The sequence below is a fragment of the Urtica dioica genome, chromosome 4, assembly GCF_054948205.1.
Source record: "Urtica dioica subsp. dioica isolate 48M chromosome 4, U.dioica_male_clone48M_v1_H2, whole genome shotgun sequence".
NCBI classification, from domain to species: Eukaryota; Viridiplantae; Streptophyta; class Magnoliopsida; order Rosales; family Urticaceae; genus Urtica; species Urtica dioica.
The window spans coordinates 16,307,480-16,324,805 of NC_142759.1; the positions used below are offsets into that span (position 1 = coordinate 16,307,480).

At 42.1% G+C, this 17,326-nt stretch overlaps 1 protein-coding gene across 1 annotated transcript; it reads left to right on the top strand.

Annotated features, from left to right (window-relative positions):
- The first annotated feature begins 4,123 nt into the window (after window positions 1-4,123).
- LOC149400857 (uncharacterized) lies at window positions 4,124-5,244 on the top strand. The gene is made up of 4 exons (XM_089610523.1): window positions 4,124-4,657; window positions 4,730-4,736; window positions 4,825-5,011; window positions 5,160-5,244. Exons 1-4 carry the CDS (start codon window positions 4,124-4,126, stop codon window positions 5,242-5,244), a joined length of 813 nt encoding a protein of 270 aa, XP_089466649.1.
- Window positions 5,245-17,326: the final 12,082 nt, after the last annotated feature.

Genomic DNA, 17,326 nt, shown 5'->3' on the forward strand with positions numbered 1-17,326 from the left:
ATGCTAACTATTTCATAATTAATTCTGTGTTTCAGAAAGGCTAATAAGCTAAAACGGCCGTAAAACAATTCCTTGATATATATTTTTTTTATAGCACATGCACAGCTTTAAACGACCACATGACATTTTTTTTGTTATTTGAATTTACAAATCATATAGAACAGATCTGATAGACATTTTAAGGCATTACATATTTACTTGACTCACTTAAGGTATAACATTAACTAAATAATTGAATGTAAATTTCATAATAAATTTAAGCGTACGAATATAATTAGTGCTTTGTTCCTTTTTTTATACGGAAGAAAAAAATATTTCTTCATTTTTTTCTTTAAAATTATATTCTCAAGTATTTATTATGTCTAAAATATAAATATTTACATTTTTTCAAATAACACATTTACTTTTATCATGAAAATTTATATCATTACTTTTCAAAGTTTTAGCGATTTATACATTGTCCTATAATTTTGCTATGTAGGTTTATAAATTTAAGTTCCCAACAACAGTAGAGAACTGTATTACTGGTATTATTACATAGTAAAATAGCAATTTGAAAAGTATTGTAAACCAAATGGCCAGAATTGGTGATGCGATATTTAATTCAAGAATTGCATTAGGATTTTATCATTTTATTTTTTAGATCAATAATAACCAATATATACCTTTATAAAAAAATATTGATATTAACCAATATTAATCTTTGAATTTGAGGGGTTTGGAGAGGGTTAATTTTTTTGTTTCAGAGGCGGTTTTCCTCAGTATATGCAAATATTTTGGCGTCAATTAGAGGAATACTAGTTTAGTACGTTATTTTTTATTTTATTTGAAATGGTAGGTTTTTTTTTTTTTTTTTTTAATATTTTCATTCATACATTTTATATATTTGATTACATGAAACATCTCAAATTATAATTTTTTTTATTGTTGTTGTAAAGATCAAATAATGGAGACAAATCACTATCTCAGAAAATTAAACTCAAGTATATATGTCAAACTATTACACTGAAAAAATGCATGTCTAGAAACAATTCTAGAGCATAATTAGTGATAAAAACAATTTTCTCTGAGTTCCTTCTAAACTTCAGAGTTATCCCTTGTGGATGTTCCTTCGTGTGAGGATATGGACGACTTTTGTAACAAATGGAACCACCTCAATGTCACTGAAGATGAAGAGGAGGTAGTGGCTATTGATAAGGAGATCCTTGAAGAGGGAAGAACATAAGCCAATTCCTTGCTTCTTGGCAAGCTGTTGACTGACAAATCCTATAACAAAAAAGCGTTGAAATCGGTGATCGGGAATGTTAAGGGAGGGCTGGAAATCAGTGACTTGCATAACTCGGTACTGAAATTCAGTTTTGGCTATGTTAAGGATAAGAGCAAAGTGTTGGAGAATTCACCTTGGCTATTTGACAAAGCCCTGGTGTGTCTGTCGGACCCCGCCGAGGAGGAGCCTCTCCAGTCTGGCCAATTTTCGTGTGCGGGCTTCTGGACCCAGATTCATGGCTTACCTCTGATTGCTACGACGGAGAGAATGGGTGAAGTGCTCGGAAAGAAGTTGGGTAAGGTGCTGAAAGTCGATACGGATCGGAAGGGGAAGATCCGGGATAGCTTCATTCGCGTCAGAGTGCTGCTCGACATCTCCAAACCTCTGCAACGTGGAATTTCTGTCTAGCTCGGGAAGACGGCGGAGATGAACTGGTGTGAAATCAAATATGAGAGACTCCCTATCCTCTGCTTCTACTGTGGCCTAATTGGTCATCATTGGGAAAACTGTACTGCTCCGAATGCCCCAGTTGAGAAACCGCCGGATGGGTTTGCGTATGGGAATTTTCTTGATGGAGTTACTCCAAACCGTTTTGGATCGCCGGTGTTTCGTCTCGCTCGTGAACTGGGGCTAGAGCGGAAGAGGAATGTCGGGAATGTCAGTTCTTCTCCTCCTCGGCGGCCGGAGAAAGTGAACGGCCAGGAGGAGGGTCAGTCACGTGACAGATCTCGCCTTCCCACGGACGTCTCCTCGGCTCAGCCTCCTGTGCAACGGACCGCTCCTCATGCGGCGACCCAGGAGATGCCTTCTCACGAGGAGTCTACTCCCCATTTCGGCGTGTGCTCAACAACCGACAGGGACGCGTCTATCGGGAACATCGCATCATCTCGGGGACCGGGAAAAACTACGGGGGTCGATTCTGCGTTTCACCATGGGGTGGGGACATCTCCCAAGGTTGATCCCTTTTCCAAGTCGGCTGACTTCACTCCTCAGGGGATTTTGGCGAGTTCCAACACCCTCGGCTCTCACGCTACTACTGCGATTGGTGATGGCAAATCTGTGAGAAACGGTTTAAAACCTAAACTCCAACTGGGCTTGAAAGTCAAAGAGAAAGTTGACTCTTTTACTTTTCGGGCCCATCACGATCCAGGCCCTATAACCCATGGTTTGAAAGGTGATTTGGGCCCTCAGCTCTCCAAGGCCCAGGCTGGGGTGGATTCTGGCCCGGCTGGGCCTCACTTCTCTTCCGTGAGTTCTGCCGAAGGAAACCAGGCAGCGCAAACCAGGTTCCTACCCCGCCCCCTCCGGTTGTTGCGGCGCGGCCAGTCGGGATTAAGCAGCATGGTCCCAGTCATTTCATGCCGGGTGTGGGAGGCAATGCCTTCTCTCCCGTCCCTGCTACGCCGGCATCGGGAAGACCTGGGACTAACCTGTCGAGCTCGGGGAATGAAGGCGGGTCGGCGCGACGGCATCCGGAGGGGCTCGCTGGCAGGGATGAAATCCAACTGTGGTCGGAACCTCATAGAGATCGGGTCTCATGGAAGAAGCGAGCCCGCCGGTCCTCGAGCTCTGATAACAATGGGGGCTTGGCCGTTACTGCTTTTGCGGGGGAGGCAGGACTGGGTACTCACCGAGAGGATGATGGTTATTCTAACGTGCCACGTAAGATTCGTGAGGTTGCTGCTGCCCGACCCTCGTCCCCCAAATTTGAGGCTTCTGTTCCTTCCACGAGGCCAGCTCAGGAGTATGTTGATATGGCATCTACCTTGCACTCCGTCCCTGCCTTTTCCTTGTCATCGGATTTGGCTTCGGACACTCAGAAGCCTGAAGCGGCGCCCCACGGTGATGAGGGCCACCGAGCCTAATGAATCTCCTCGTCTGGAACGTCCAGGGATTGGGAAATCCCCGAACGAAGAGGGCGCTCCGGTCGCACGCTCTAAAGCATAAGCTCGAGATTATTTTCTTATCGGAAACTAAGCTTAAGAGTCGTTCAGCTGAGAGAGTCCGAATCTTGTTGGGTTTTGAGAATTGTTTTGCGATGGATTGCGTGGGACGAAGTGGTGGCCTTATGTTGCTATGGACTCATTCTGTTCGCTTTGTGCTTGGGTCGTACTCTCGGTTCCATATTGATGGTATGATGGTTGATGAGGCTGGTACGGTTTGGAGATTCTTAGGTCTCTACGGGAATCCGGTTGTGGCCAAGAGGAAGCACTCGTGGGAGCTCATCCGTAGAGTCATCAGATCGTCGGAGGGGCCGTGGCTTGTTGGTGGTGACCTTAATGAGGTGGTGGAGAACCGGGAGCTTAGTGACGAAAGGACTAGAGATCCTCATTGCCTCGAATCCTTCCGTCACCTCTTGGAGGATTGTGATTTATCGGATCTTGGCTTCGAGGGGGCTGAGTTCACATGGCGACGTAATTCTTCCCCGACGAGTATCCAAGAGAGACTCGATCGTTGCCTCGCGAACCCGTCTTGGGAGGCCTTGTTCCCTTGCACCAAGGTTTAGCATCTCGAGTTTTGGAGCTCGGATCATAGACCGATGCTCTTGTCTACTCGTGGGGAGAGGAATCGGGGGCCGAGTCCCACTAGAAGATTTTTCTTTGAGGAGGCTTGGTGTGACGACGAGGAGTGTGCTATGAGGATCCAAGATGCTTTGGCCGGAAATACGTCGGGGGCTGTTCTCCTAGGATTTCCTTGATTCTCTTCGGCGATGCAAAAATAGTCTGAGTTCTTGGAGCATTGGCAGGAGGAATGAGTTGACGACCAGGATCAACAAGCAAAAAGAGTTGGTTCGTCGGGCTGGTGATGAAAGACTAGGGGCTGAACGGGCGGATTTGGGTCGGGAATAACGAAAAAATGGACGCTTTGCTGGAAAAAGAGGAGAAATTTTGGAGGCAAAGGAGTAGATTGACGTGGATGAAGTACGGTGATAAAAATACTTCTCTCTTCCATCGGAGAGCCTCGGCAAGACGTAAACGGAATAGCATTCGCGGTCTCATCGACAACTCCGGGAGTAGGAGGGAAGATGATTCGGGAGTCGAGGATGTGGTTTCTTCCTACTTTGGGAAGATTTTCATGTCCACCTGCCCGAGTCCCAAGGTTATCGATGCGGCCTTGGAAGACGTTTCTCCGAGAGTCACGGATACGATGAATGAAGACTTGCTGCGCCCTTTCGATGAGGATGATGTTAAGAAGTCCCTTTTCTCCATGGGACCCATCAAGGCTCCGAGGAGAGACGGGTTTCCGGCGCTTTTTTTCCAAAAAAATTGGGAGGTTGTAGGGGAGCTTGTTACGGCGGTGTGTTTGGGCATCCTTAACGATAAGAACGAGGTTTCGGAGATCAACGACACAGTTATTACCTTGATTCCTAAGGCCGAGAGGGCTGAGAAGGTTAGTGATTTTCGGCCGATTAGCCTTTGTAACGTGATCTATAAAGTGGTTTCGAGATGTCTTTTTGAGTAGGCTGAAGGTTCACATGGAGGATATTATCGAGGAAAATCAAGGGGCTTTCGTAGGGGGTCGACAAATCTTCGATAATGTGATGGTGTGCTTTGAAGGTATCCATACCATGAGACGGGGTAGGTTTGGGAACAGAGAGATGGCTGCCCTAAAAATCGATATGGCTAAAGCGTATGACCGGGTTGAATGGCCGTTTCTTGAGGTGTGTTTCGTCGGTGATGTTTTCCTTCAACATCAACGGGACGACCCGTGGTCATGTGACTCCTCAGCGGGGGCTTCGGCAAGGTGATCCCCTATCTCTTTTTCTTTTCCTATTTTGCTCGGAAGGACTCTTTTGCCTCCTCAGTGAAGGGGAAAGACGGGGAATGATCCAGGGGGTGAGATTTGGTAGAAATGATCTCCGTGTTTCTCATCTTTTCTTTGCCAACAATAGCATTATATTCTTCCGGTCCTCCATGGACGAGTCCGAAGCGGTCTCGGGAGTCTTTCTACCTATTCGGCGGCTTCGGGGCAAGTGATAAATTTCTCCAAGTCCGAGATATGCTTGGAGACTTCTAAGACGACCCGACAACCTTGTTTGGAGACTTCTAAGACGACCCGGCAACCTTGTTGAACGCGTTTTTTGGGAGAGCTACTTTCCGGATGGTGAGCTTCTCAAGGCCTCATGCGGTTCTACCGGGTCATTCTTATGGCGTAGCATGATATGGGGAAAGAAGATCCTTGAAACGGGCTCGAGATGGAAAGTTGGAGATGGTGAATCAATCTTTATGGCTACGGATAGATGGATTCCCCACTCTCATCGTTTCTCCCTTGTGGATACCCCGTTCATCCCGGAAGATATGAGGGTTGCGGAACTTAAATTATATGATGGGAGGTGGAATAAAGCCTTTATCCGAGCTATGTTTGGAGAAGAAGACGCGAATGCTATCCTTAGTATCCCGGTGAGTCGTGTGAGGATTGCCGATGGACTTCGTTGGCATTATTCCAAGGACGGGGAGTTCTCGGTGAGGAGCGGATATTGGGTGGCGATGAACGCTTCGGCCGTGGCTGCTCCCTCGATGGCATCGGCGTCTGCTACTTGGTGGTCTCATATCTGGAAACTCCCGATTCCCCCGAAGACTAAACTCTTTGCTTGGAGAATGTGCAAAGGTTGGATTCTGGTCAAATCGCAGCTCGAGCGACGGAGAATCTCGGAGGATAGTTGCTGCCCTCTTTGCTTGAAGGACCGGAAACGGTTACGCATGCAATTCGAGGGTGCCGATGGACCCGACAAGTGTGGAAAGTGGCCGGCTTTGGTGATTTGGTTAAAATTATCCGGGGGATGGACGCCACGAGCATCTTTATCAATGCCATGAATAATATGGAGGTACGCAATTTTGATTTCTTTGTTGTTTTGACTTGGGAAATATGGAACCATAGGAATCAAGTTTCAACCGGCAATAAGAAATGGTGCCCTACGGAGCTTGTGGAGTGGACCGGTGACTTCCTCGACAACTATAGAAAGGCTAACATCGCCCTCGGCCCGGATAAGTATAGCAACGGTGCTCCGATGTGGCCTCCGCCAGCTTTGGGTGTCACCGCTATTAGTGTGGATGCGGCTTTGGATACCACTCGACGGCGTTTTGGGACCGGTTGTGTTCTCCGGGATCATCGGGGGTTCGTCATCTCCTCGGCTATCTCGTGCAAAAACTACGGGTTCTCCCCGACGCTCGGGGAAGCCTCAGCTATTGGTCGGGGGCTGCTGACGGCTAAAGACCTCGGGTTAACTCGGGTGGTGGTGGAATCCGATTGTCTTGAGGTGATCCGTGTTCTCAAGGATGGTCACGTCCCCATGACGGAATTGGGAACAATTATACACGATATCAAGGTTTGGAGTTTGTATTTTTCGGATTTTAATGTAATTTATATTCTGCGTACGTGTAATGTTGTGGCCCATAATTTGGCTCGTTTTGCTCTTCATGTGGACTCCGATGCTCATTGGTTGGGGCTTGTCCCGCCATGTGCTATGCGAGAGGTTTTAAATGATCAAGAGCCGCGATGTAATCACAGTATTCCTCTGCCATTGAAGTAATGGTTTTTAATGAATTTCTCCCGTGGTGTTGTCCACGTTTATTCAAAAAAAAAAATTAAACTCAAGTCTTCACAGAGAAGGAGACCTCGCAGGCAGTAGGTAGTGCCACCAAAACTAGATGCTTGTGATATAAGAATTTATTAGACCAAAAGTGTTCTAACAACATGAACACGTTGAAGCGGAGGCGAAAAAGATCGGCTTACCTCCGGCCATTGTTGTGTTTTCCGGCGAGTTTCGGACTCCGACTCCGATGAGTTATTTCAAAGTTCTTCTAAGCTCTCCCTCTCACCCCAAGATGGTGTTGGTTTTCTGAATGTGTGAGTGAGCTTAGGGACCCTGAAACCGTCATATTTATAGGCTCCAAACCATCAATGAAGAATATTACGATCCCATAATCGTGGGATTACGATTTTATTTTCGGCATTAATATGAGTGCGATTTGATGAGTTAATTATCATATATATGGACCATAATGAGAGAAGATTATTTTTATATATATTCTTTTATTATGTATAAGAAAAAAAAATCATTACATTCTCCTACTTGGTCCATATATAACCCAACGCTCACCTCAAAAGAAATAAAATATATGAATCATATGATTATAGGTTCTCTATGAGCGAGTATTATCTTCCATGTAATATGATATATTTAGTCTCTCAACTCAATAGCCTTTTTTTCTTTATTAAATAAACCATATGTTTATTCTAGGTTCACTTACATGATATTTCACGATAAATTAAAATGAATGTGCACAACCATATGAGAAAATATGTAACTGAATAAGAGTTTTGTGAAAACAAATGTACCGCATAATTAAAGATTACATCATGGAACCAAGTCCCATGATTTCTGAATGATCCTTTAATTTTTTTAGTGGCATGCCTTTAGTCTAGAATCGGTAATCATCAACTTAGCGCTAATGTGTTGGATGATAACTTTATTATCTTTAACACATTCTATTATGGCTAGATAATTTATGTCGATGCGCTTGCTTCAACTTCCACTTTTGTTATTCTTAGCCATAAATACATCAGCTGAATTGTCACAGTACAATTTTAGTGGCCTAGAAATAGAGTCGACAACTCTAAACCCATATATGAAACTCATTAATCAAACACCATGTGATGTAGCTTCAAAACAAGATACGAACTCAGCCTCATAGTGAAAGTAGCAGTCAATGTCTGCTTTGTGCTTCTCCATTACACGGCTACGCCAACTAGCATAAAAACATATCATGAAGTGGATTTTCTTGAATCCATGCAGCCAACGAAATCAGCGTCAGAGTAGCCAACCACCTCCAATTCATCGGTCCGTCTAAACATAAGCAAGTAGTTCTTTGTCCTTGAAGGTATCTCATAACTTTTTTTTGCAGCTTTTGTTGGAATCGATCTAGGGTTTAAGAAAATAATTAACGCTTCGTTAAGCGGCGGAATTTTAAAAATTTTCTTTTACAAGTAAAACAGTTTTTACTAACCTAGACAAGTGCAAGTACATGTAATTAAAAACCAATATGAGTTATGAAGTTCACTAACCTTTCTTGAAGCTTGAACCTTGTAGAAGCTTTTGGGAAGTTGCATCGCTCGTCTCCCCTCGCAGCATGTCTCTCTTTCTTTCCTCGGCACCTCGAGCAACCACGAAAGTTTCTATCACTAAATCACTCGAAAAGAAGGAATCAATGAGTGGGCACTTTTAAACACTACGACTTAAGAACGAGTCTCGAAGTCGCAGAGCTAAACACTAGGTCGAGTGAGGACCTAGGTGCCAAGACAAGAAATAATCGAAAATAAACTAGAGAGAGAGAGAGGATTTTCGGCCAAGTTCTAGAGAGAGAGTCTCTCAAATCTCTTAAACTTGGATGAATGAAATGTGAGGAAATGAGGCTCCTATTTATAGGAGAGGTCTCACCTTCAATAAGGTAGTTTCCTCTTCTATAGAATATCACATATTCATGAGCAATTTCCTCTTTTTTCCCTTTGAGACACTCGGCCAACTCAAGGCTTCTAGAAGCCTTGATTTGTTTCCAATTTTGTTCAAGGCCTTGCCTTGTCTCTCACTTGGCCGATTCCCACTTTCCTCTTGGAGGAAATTTGTTTCCTCTTTTTCTTTTGGCAAGTATCTAAATACATTTATGCACAAAATAAACTCTCCTATTTCTCTATTAGGGTAGGCGCCCAAGTCTCTCTAGAAGGAGCTTCTAGAAGCTTCTTCATTTGTTCATGACAACATGAGAAAGGCCCATTAAGAATTTTCAATAAAATTCTCATGAAATGAAATTAATTCACAAGGCCCAGTTAATCATATTATGGCCGAGTGACATTAAGTCATCAAATGAACTTGTCAAAATTTATTGACATCCATTTCATCCTTATGTCTCAAAAGACAAAAATACCCTTTCGACAATTTTCGTTCTTGTTTTGACTTAGCTTCCAGTTTAACTATTCCTATCGATGTGATTCGTGACAGTGACCTCATGGACCCAAATGAACAAAGTTTGAGCTAAACACTTGGACTCAAAAGTTCACAAACCTTTTCCAAGTTTAGCTTAATGTCAACTGACTCCACTAAAGAGCTGACACTGAAAATCTCTCGGTTCAAATGAATTTATTTTCTACTCAAGAATTCGACCTAATTATGATGAGCGGATCCACTGAATATTATCTATGTTTACCCTTCATGAATGTCATCAGCTAGTCGGGATTTACTAAATTACCATTTTACCCTTCTAGCTGTTATTTCCTCAACTCTTTTGTCGCTTGTGAATAAGTTAGAAACAATGTATTGACGAGGAGCTAACAAGTCACATTGTTTCATCCAAAAGAGTCAGGACTCAATTTGGACACTGGCCAGTTCATCTATTCACACTCCAAGGAACAAAGCATGAGGTGACATACATTGCATTTCAGCAATCTTGTACATGAATTCCATATCTATGAGAACTTCACAAAGTTACTCATGACATACTCACAACTTAGTACTTCACCAATAGGCCCTGTTCGGAATGACATAGTGAGTCCGAACTCTGACTTTCTCAAATGAGAATACTAAGGTGTGAAATGGCATGTCTCATTTCAGGATTAAGGTAAGCATGATGTAATTCATACATAGTGACTTCGAGACATAAGAGGTTAAATGGTTTGTTCTTATATTGTCTCTAGAAGTGCACTGGTCAATTCAGTACCTTCGGAAGATACCTAGAAGAACTATAGAGTCTCCAATTCTCAATGCCTCATAACCAGACATCATAGATTCTTCTAACAATCATACTGAGGTCAATAGTCCTTTGACCCTTAGATTGCGAATATATCGTTTTAAGCAAACTACGAAGAGTTTGTTCATGCAAATCTACATTTGTCTCTTCGTAAGTTGTTAAGTTTGTTTATGGACTAAAAGACTATGGTTTTATCATAAAGCTTCAGACAAGGAAGATTGAATGAACGTTTCAACTTTATTATTAATGAATGAGCAATTACAAGCAAGAGTCTTCGTAAGACTATATGACATCAAATGTACATAAATGGACACTACTACTCTTCGTGTGGGCATCATTGACAACAAACTCCCACTTGACTCAAAGAAGATGTGAGTAGTCCTACATGCCTAATCCCTCTCGAAGTTGGTCGAAGACCTTGTTCGCTAGGGCCTTGGTGAATGGATCTGCCCGAGATCTATTTCACCTCCACGTCTCCGCGTTGCGCGATCTCTCGAATCAAATGGTATTTCCTCTCAATATGTTTAGAGTGCTTATGGCTTCTAGGTTTCTTTGAGTTAGCGACAGCCCCACTATTATCACAATAAAGGGTCATGGGCTCGTCGACGTTTGGAACATTTTCCAAATACTTAAGGAACTTTCTAAGCCATACAGCCTCTTTGGATGCTTCACAAGCAGCCACATATTCTGCTTCCATTGTGGAGTCAGCAATGCAAGATTGCTTAATACTTCTCCACACAACAGCTCCACCATTAAGGATGAACACAGATCCCGAAGTGGATTTCCTGGAATCCTTATCCGCTTGAAAATCGGAGTCGGTATATCCCGTCATAGTCAGGTCAGTACCTGAGTATGTAAGCATCAAGTTCCTAGTTCTTCGAAGATACTTAAGAACATGCTTAACAGCAATCCAGTGCTCGGGTCCAGGGTTGGATTGGAAACGGCTAACTACGCCAACGGCGAAACAGATGTCAGGTCTAGTGCAAAGCATAGCATACATGAGGCTTCCTACGGCAGAGGCGTAAGGAATTTTCCTCATGTCTTCAATCTCTTGTGCAGTCTTGGGAGACTGGTCCTTAGAGAGTGAAACTCCATGCCTAAAGGGTGTTTGACCCCTCTTGCAGTCTTGCATCGAGAAGCGATCCATCACCTTATCAATATAAGATGCTTGAGAGAGCGACAGGGTCCGGTTTTTCCTATCTCGAAAGATTTGGATCCCCAGAATGTACGCGGCTTCTCCTAGATCCTTCATATCGAATTGCTTTGCCAGCCAGACCTTAACCTCAGATAACTTACCCACGTCATTACCAACGAGCAGTATATCATCGACATATAGTACCAGAAACACAACTTTGCCTTCGTGTATTAACTTGTAAACACAAGGCTCATCTATTGACTGTTCAAAGCCAAAGCTCTTTACAGTTTCATCGAATCTAATATTCCATGACCTAGATGCTTGCTTTAGTCCATAAATGGATTTAAGCAACTCACAAACCTTGGTCTCTTGACCTTTATCCACGAAACCGTCTGGTTGAGCCATGTAAATGCGCTCGTCAAGATTGTCATTCAGAAAGGCTGTCTTGACATCCATTTGCCAGATCTCATAGTCGAGAGCTGCAGCTATGGATAGGAGTATGCGGATGGATTTAAGCATCGCGACTGGCGAGAAGGTTTCTTCATAGTCAATCCCTTCTTGTTGGGTATAACCCTTCGCCACAAGTCGTGCTTTGAACATCTCGACGTTCCCATCAGGACCCCTTTTCTTCTTGTATATCCACTTACACCCTACAGGTTTAAACCCTTCAGGAAGGTCTACAAGTTTCCAGACTTTGTTGACATACATCGAGTGCATTTCAACTTTCATGGCGTCAAGCCAAAGGTTTGATTCAGAACAAGCCATCGCTTGGCTATAGGAAACAGGGTCATCCATGTCGGAGACGGCTACAAGAGAGTCTCCATAAGACATGTACCTGTCAGGCTTTTGAGTAGCCCTCCCACTACGTCTAAGTACTACTTGACGAGATTCTGATGAGTTAGGTTGTGTTTCAGTTGGGGTAAGAACAGTGCTTACAGATGAGGTAGAAGCTTCCTCACCCAACTTTTCTTCAAGCACAATTTTGCTTCTAGGTTTCGCACCCTTCATAAAGTCCTCCTCGAGGAAACGAGCATTCGTGCTAACGAAAGTCTTATCGTCCTCGGGACTATAGAAAATGAAACCTTTAGTTTCCTTTGGATATCCCACAAACAGGCACAATTCTGACCTACTAGCCAACTTGCTAGTTTTTTGCCTTAGCACATGTGCAGGGCAACCCCAAATTCGGATGTGGCCCAAACTTACTTTACGGCCAGTCCATCTTTCATAAGGAGTACCAGGAACCGTTTTAGACGGAACTTGGTTCAGAATGTAAGCGGCTGTTTCGAGGGCATATCCCCAAAAGGAAAGCGGGAGTGATGAGTAACTCATCATCAATCTAACCATCTCCATAAGAGTTCGGTTTCTTCTCTCTGACACTCCGTTTTGTTGAGGTGTGCCAGGTGCGGTAAGCTGAGAAGCGATACCTTCTTCTTTAAGAAAGTCATCGAACTCTCCAGACATATACTCACCACCTCGATCAGATCGAAGGGTTTTGATCACTTTGCCAGTTTGCTTTTCCACTAAAGCCATAAAGACCTTAAATACGTTAAAGGTCTCGGATTTGTGTTTGAACAAATAGACAAACCCATATCGTGAGTAATCATCAGTGAAGGTAACGAAGTATTCGTATCCTCCACGTGCCTGTTGGCTGAGCGGACCACATACATCAGAATGTATTAGTTCCAGCAACTCAGTGGCTCTTCGACCCTTATCGGAGAAAGGTCGCTTAGTCATTTTTCCTTCTATACAGGATTCGCAAGTAGGTAGTGAACCTATTGCAGAGGCTTGGAGTGGACCATCCCTCACAAGTCTCTTAATCCTATCTAGACTGATATGACCAAGTCTTAAGTGCCAGAGGTATGTTGATTTTGTTAGATCGGAGGATTCAGAAAGTTTGATCCTCTTTGGCTCCCTAATTAGATCGTTATCTATTTCGGTGTCTAAAAGAGAAGGTTGAGTGGGATAGATGTAAAAAAGACCATTCTTCATACATGCATCAGTGACAAAAGAATTATCAGGAAACGAAATACGAACTCCATTCTTAATGAACTTTAAACAATAATCTTGCTCACGAAGACGAGCAACGGATATTAAGTTCTTCCCAAAGGTAGGAACAAAATAAACATTATTCAAGTTTAAAGTGTGGTCTTCAAAAGACAGCGTCACGGATCCCACAGCCTTTGCAGACACCAGGCTCCCATCACCCCATTTGAAACAGAACTCGCCTTCCTCTAAGCTTTTGGTTTTCTTGAAACCATTCAAGGAACAACAAATATGGTTAGTAGCAGCGGAGTCAAAAATCCACGTTGATACATTATCAGCTACTAAGCATGCTTCGGTAACTAGTACAATACTATGTTCCTTTGCTTTGAGATTGGCAGGACAGTTCTTTTTATCGGCCTTGTAAGGTCTCTTCACAGTTCCAGAGGCGGAGGCTTTTTGCTCAGTAGCATGTGCCTCTCCTAGATTTCTCTTTCTCTTAGTGAGACCTACAGCAGTGTGAAGTTCCTTCATAAGCTTGGTAACAGTGTACTCTAGCTTGTTTATGGAGTAGTTCATCTTGGAGGTATCAAGAGATGCGGGGAGAGTTTCTAAGATCATATCTATGACATTCTTCCCATCAGTCTAAGATCCTAGGATTTCCATTTTATTTAGAAAACTAATGATCAGTATCATAAAGTCTCTAACAGGAGTCCTAGCCTTCATATGACAGTTCATAAACTGTCGGACTGCTTGTAGCCTTGTTTGATGCCTTTGCCCTCCAAACATCTCAAGGAGATTGTAGAGCATGTCAGCGGCAGTCTCGATGTCATGATGTTGCTCTTTCAGCATATTGTTCATAGATGCCAAAATATAGCACCTCACAATCTCATCGGATCGAAACCAGGCCGCTAAGGCGTCATTGTCCTCTTGAGTTGAATCGTCATTCGTCAGAGGAGGACACGGGGTGGTGAGTACCCATTTGTGCTTGTTAACGGTAGGTATTATGTCGAGGTTACGTTTCGAATCTACGTAATTTTCGTTTTCGAGTTTGATCGAGGAAAGAAAGATTGAGAGATGTTTGAGAGACATATTGCCTATTTAAGTTGAAACAAGTTTATGATTAGTCTTTGGTTTAGGATTTAAGTTTCATTAAGACTTTTGTAAAATCCAAAGGTGTTATAAACCAAATGATAATTTACTCCCTCAAGAGAAGGCCGCAAAAAATCTCCATTTATAAGTAAATGACACATCATTAATGCTAAGCCAAGATGTCAATACATCTATTTTGACTAGCCACCTTGTAAATTGGTTTGATCACTCACATCCTTTCGCAGAGCCTCAAGGGAGGATACTAGGGATTGAGCCTAAGCGTGCAACCAACCACTTAGTCCAAAAGATCAGCTTTGAAAAACAATCCCCCAATGGGAGGCCTTGCCATCATTGCATCACTCTCGGACGTAGCTCATTGAGCAATGATCGAAGCAATAACGCCTTGGAGTACTCACATTTAAGTGAGGGTCGCAAGAGCGGCTCTTAGTCCCACGTTATTACATCTTTCATTAGTGTTGGGGATCGTGGGTTACAAACAACGAATATAACCCTCCCACTTAGTTTTTGGAGTTGGTTCATCGACTCTTATAATTTCGGAAACAAATTTTCTAGTTAGAGAGCGACAGAGCGGACAACTAGAAGAGAATCCTACATCGACATGTTCAGAGCAGTATTAGTGCATAAAGGCACAAGGTACATACTCGATCTTTTCCTATTTTCTATTTCGGGAAAGTGCGTGAGGGAAGTGTGAACTTCAACTCACTCGAACACTTGAAAGTTTGAGATTACACATCTTTTTATTTTTCGGCTTGTCTACAAGGAGACCTCCCACTCAAAATTTCAAGAGCATATAGATTTTGAACATATGTGATATAGATATAGTTTTGAAAACATTTTGAAAACTTATTTGATTTGGATGACAAAATATTTTCAAGTTTGAAAGTGAAAACGGTTTTTCAAAATTCAAACTAGTTTTGTAAAAATTCAATTTAAACTTTCAAAAATCAAAATATTTTAATCTTACACATCATGTTTATAATCATATGAAAAACATTTTTTCTCAAGAAAGTTTTCTCATTAGAGTTCTATAACTCATGGTAGTGGGGTTTGAAAATCCGGATTTCTAAAAAACTGGAGTTTCAGACAGCCGCGCACCTCAGAGTAAAATCGCCATATCTGGCGGCTCCGATGTCCTTTTCAGCCGAAACCGGTGGCATTGGACAGAGGACAGACAGAGCTTTAATTTGATTCAAGAATCATTAAATTTAGATTTCTGAGCTGAGAGTTATGCCACTTTTAATGCGGGTTTACTCCAGCTCAAAGAAAAAGAAATAAATTAAAACTTTGGTCCTTTTTAGGTGCGAAAAAGAATCAAGTGTAACGGAACGTTTTAAGATGTTGTTTAAAGCTTTTATTTGTGTTTTATTAGCAGGGTAATAACATAGAATAAAAGAAATAACAACAAGCATAAAACGAATACGGTAAATAAAAGAAACTAGAAAGACAAAGTAACTAGTCACAAAAATTACCGAAATTTCTCAAACCTTTAAAACACGTTTTTCAATATAAAAAATTAAAAACTTTTAGAACTGATTCTAATGTGTTTTAAAAACATCCCAAAATCATAGAAAATCAACATGCTTTTTAATTTAAAGACAAGAGCATTAAATTAAAAAAAATCTAAGATTACAATTCTAACTTGTCACAAAATTAGTAAACTTTCGAAAACGATTTTCAAGCTCATAATTTTAAAAACATGTACATGCATCTCTTTGACCATAGCTCTGATACCATTTGTTGGAATCGATCTAGGGTTTAAGAAAATAATTAACGCTTCGTTAAGCGGCGGAATTTTAAAAATTTTCTTTTACAAGTAAAACAGTTTTTACTAACCTAGACAAGTGCAAGTACATGTAATTAAAAACCAATATGAGTTATGAAGTTCACTAACCTTTCTTGAAGCTTGAACCTTGTAGAAGCTTTTGGAAAGTTGCAACGCTCGTCTTCCCTCGCAGCACGTCTCTCTTTCTTTCCTCGGCACCTCGAGCAACCACGAAAGTTTCTATCACTAAATCACTCGAAAAGAAGGAATCAGTGAGTGGGCACTTTTAAACACTACGACTTAAGAACGAGTCTCGAAGTCGCAGAGCTAAACACTAGGTCGAGTGAGGACCTAGGTGCCAAGACAAGAAATAATCGAAAATAAACTAGAGAGAGAGAGAGGATTTTCGGCCAAGTTCTAGAGAGAGAGTCTCTCAAATCTCTTAAACTTGGATGAATGAAATGTGAGGAAATGAGGCTCCTATTTATAGGAGAGGTCTCACCTTCAATAAGGTAGTTTCCTCTTCTATAGAATATCACATATTCATGAGCAATTTCCTCTTTTTTCCCTTTGAGACACTCGGCCAACTCAAGGCTTCTAGAAGCCTTGATTTGTTTCCAATTTTGTTCAAGGCCTTGCCTTGTCTCTCACTTGGCCGATTCCCACTTTCCTCTTGGAGGAAATTTGTTTCCTCTTTTTCTTTTGGCAAGTATCTAAATACATTTATGCACAAAATAAACTCTCCTATTTCTCTATTAGGGCAGGCGCCCAAGTCTCTCTAGAAGGAGCTTCTAGAAGCTTCTTCATTTGTTCATGACAACATGAGAAAGACCCATTAAGAATTTTCAATAAAATTCTCATGAAATGAAATTAATTCACAAGGCCCAGTTAATCATATTATGGCCGAGTGACATTAAGTCATCAAATGAACTTGTCAAAATTTATTGACATCCATTTCATCCTTATGTCTCAAAAGACAAAAATACCCTTTCGACAATTTTCGTTCTTGTTTTGACTTAGCTTCCAGTTTAACTATTCCTATCGATGTGATTCGTGACAGTGACCTCATGGACCCAAATGAACAAAGCTTGAGCTAAACACTTGGACTCAAAAGTTCACAAACCTTTTCCAAGTTTAGCTTAATGTCAACTGACTCCACTAAAGAGCTGACACTGAAAATCTCTCGGTTCAAATGAATTTATTTTCTACTCAAGAATTCGACCTAATTATGATGAGCGGATCCACTGAATATTATCTATGTTTACCCTTCATGAATGTCATCAGCTAGTCGGGATTTACTAAATTACCATTTTACCCTTCTAGCTGTT

What these genes read in the sequence shown, in the direction of transcription:
- LOC149400857 (XM_089610523.1), top strand. Translation starts at nt 4,124, where the DNA reads ATGGACGCTTTGCTGGAAAAAGAGGAGAAATTTTGGAGGCAAAGGAGT. An exon ending in TCAGCGGGGGCTTCGGCAAG is followed by an intron (nt 5,012 to 5,159) that starts GTGATCCCCTAT and finishes TGCCAACAATAG; the next exon opens with CATTATATTCTTCCGGTCCT.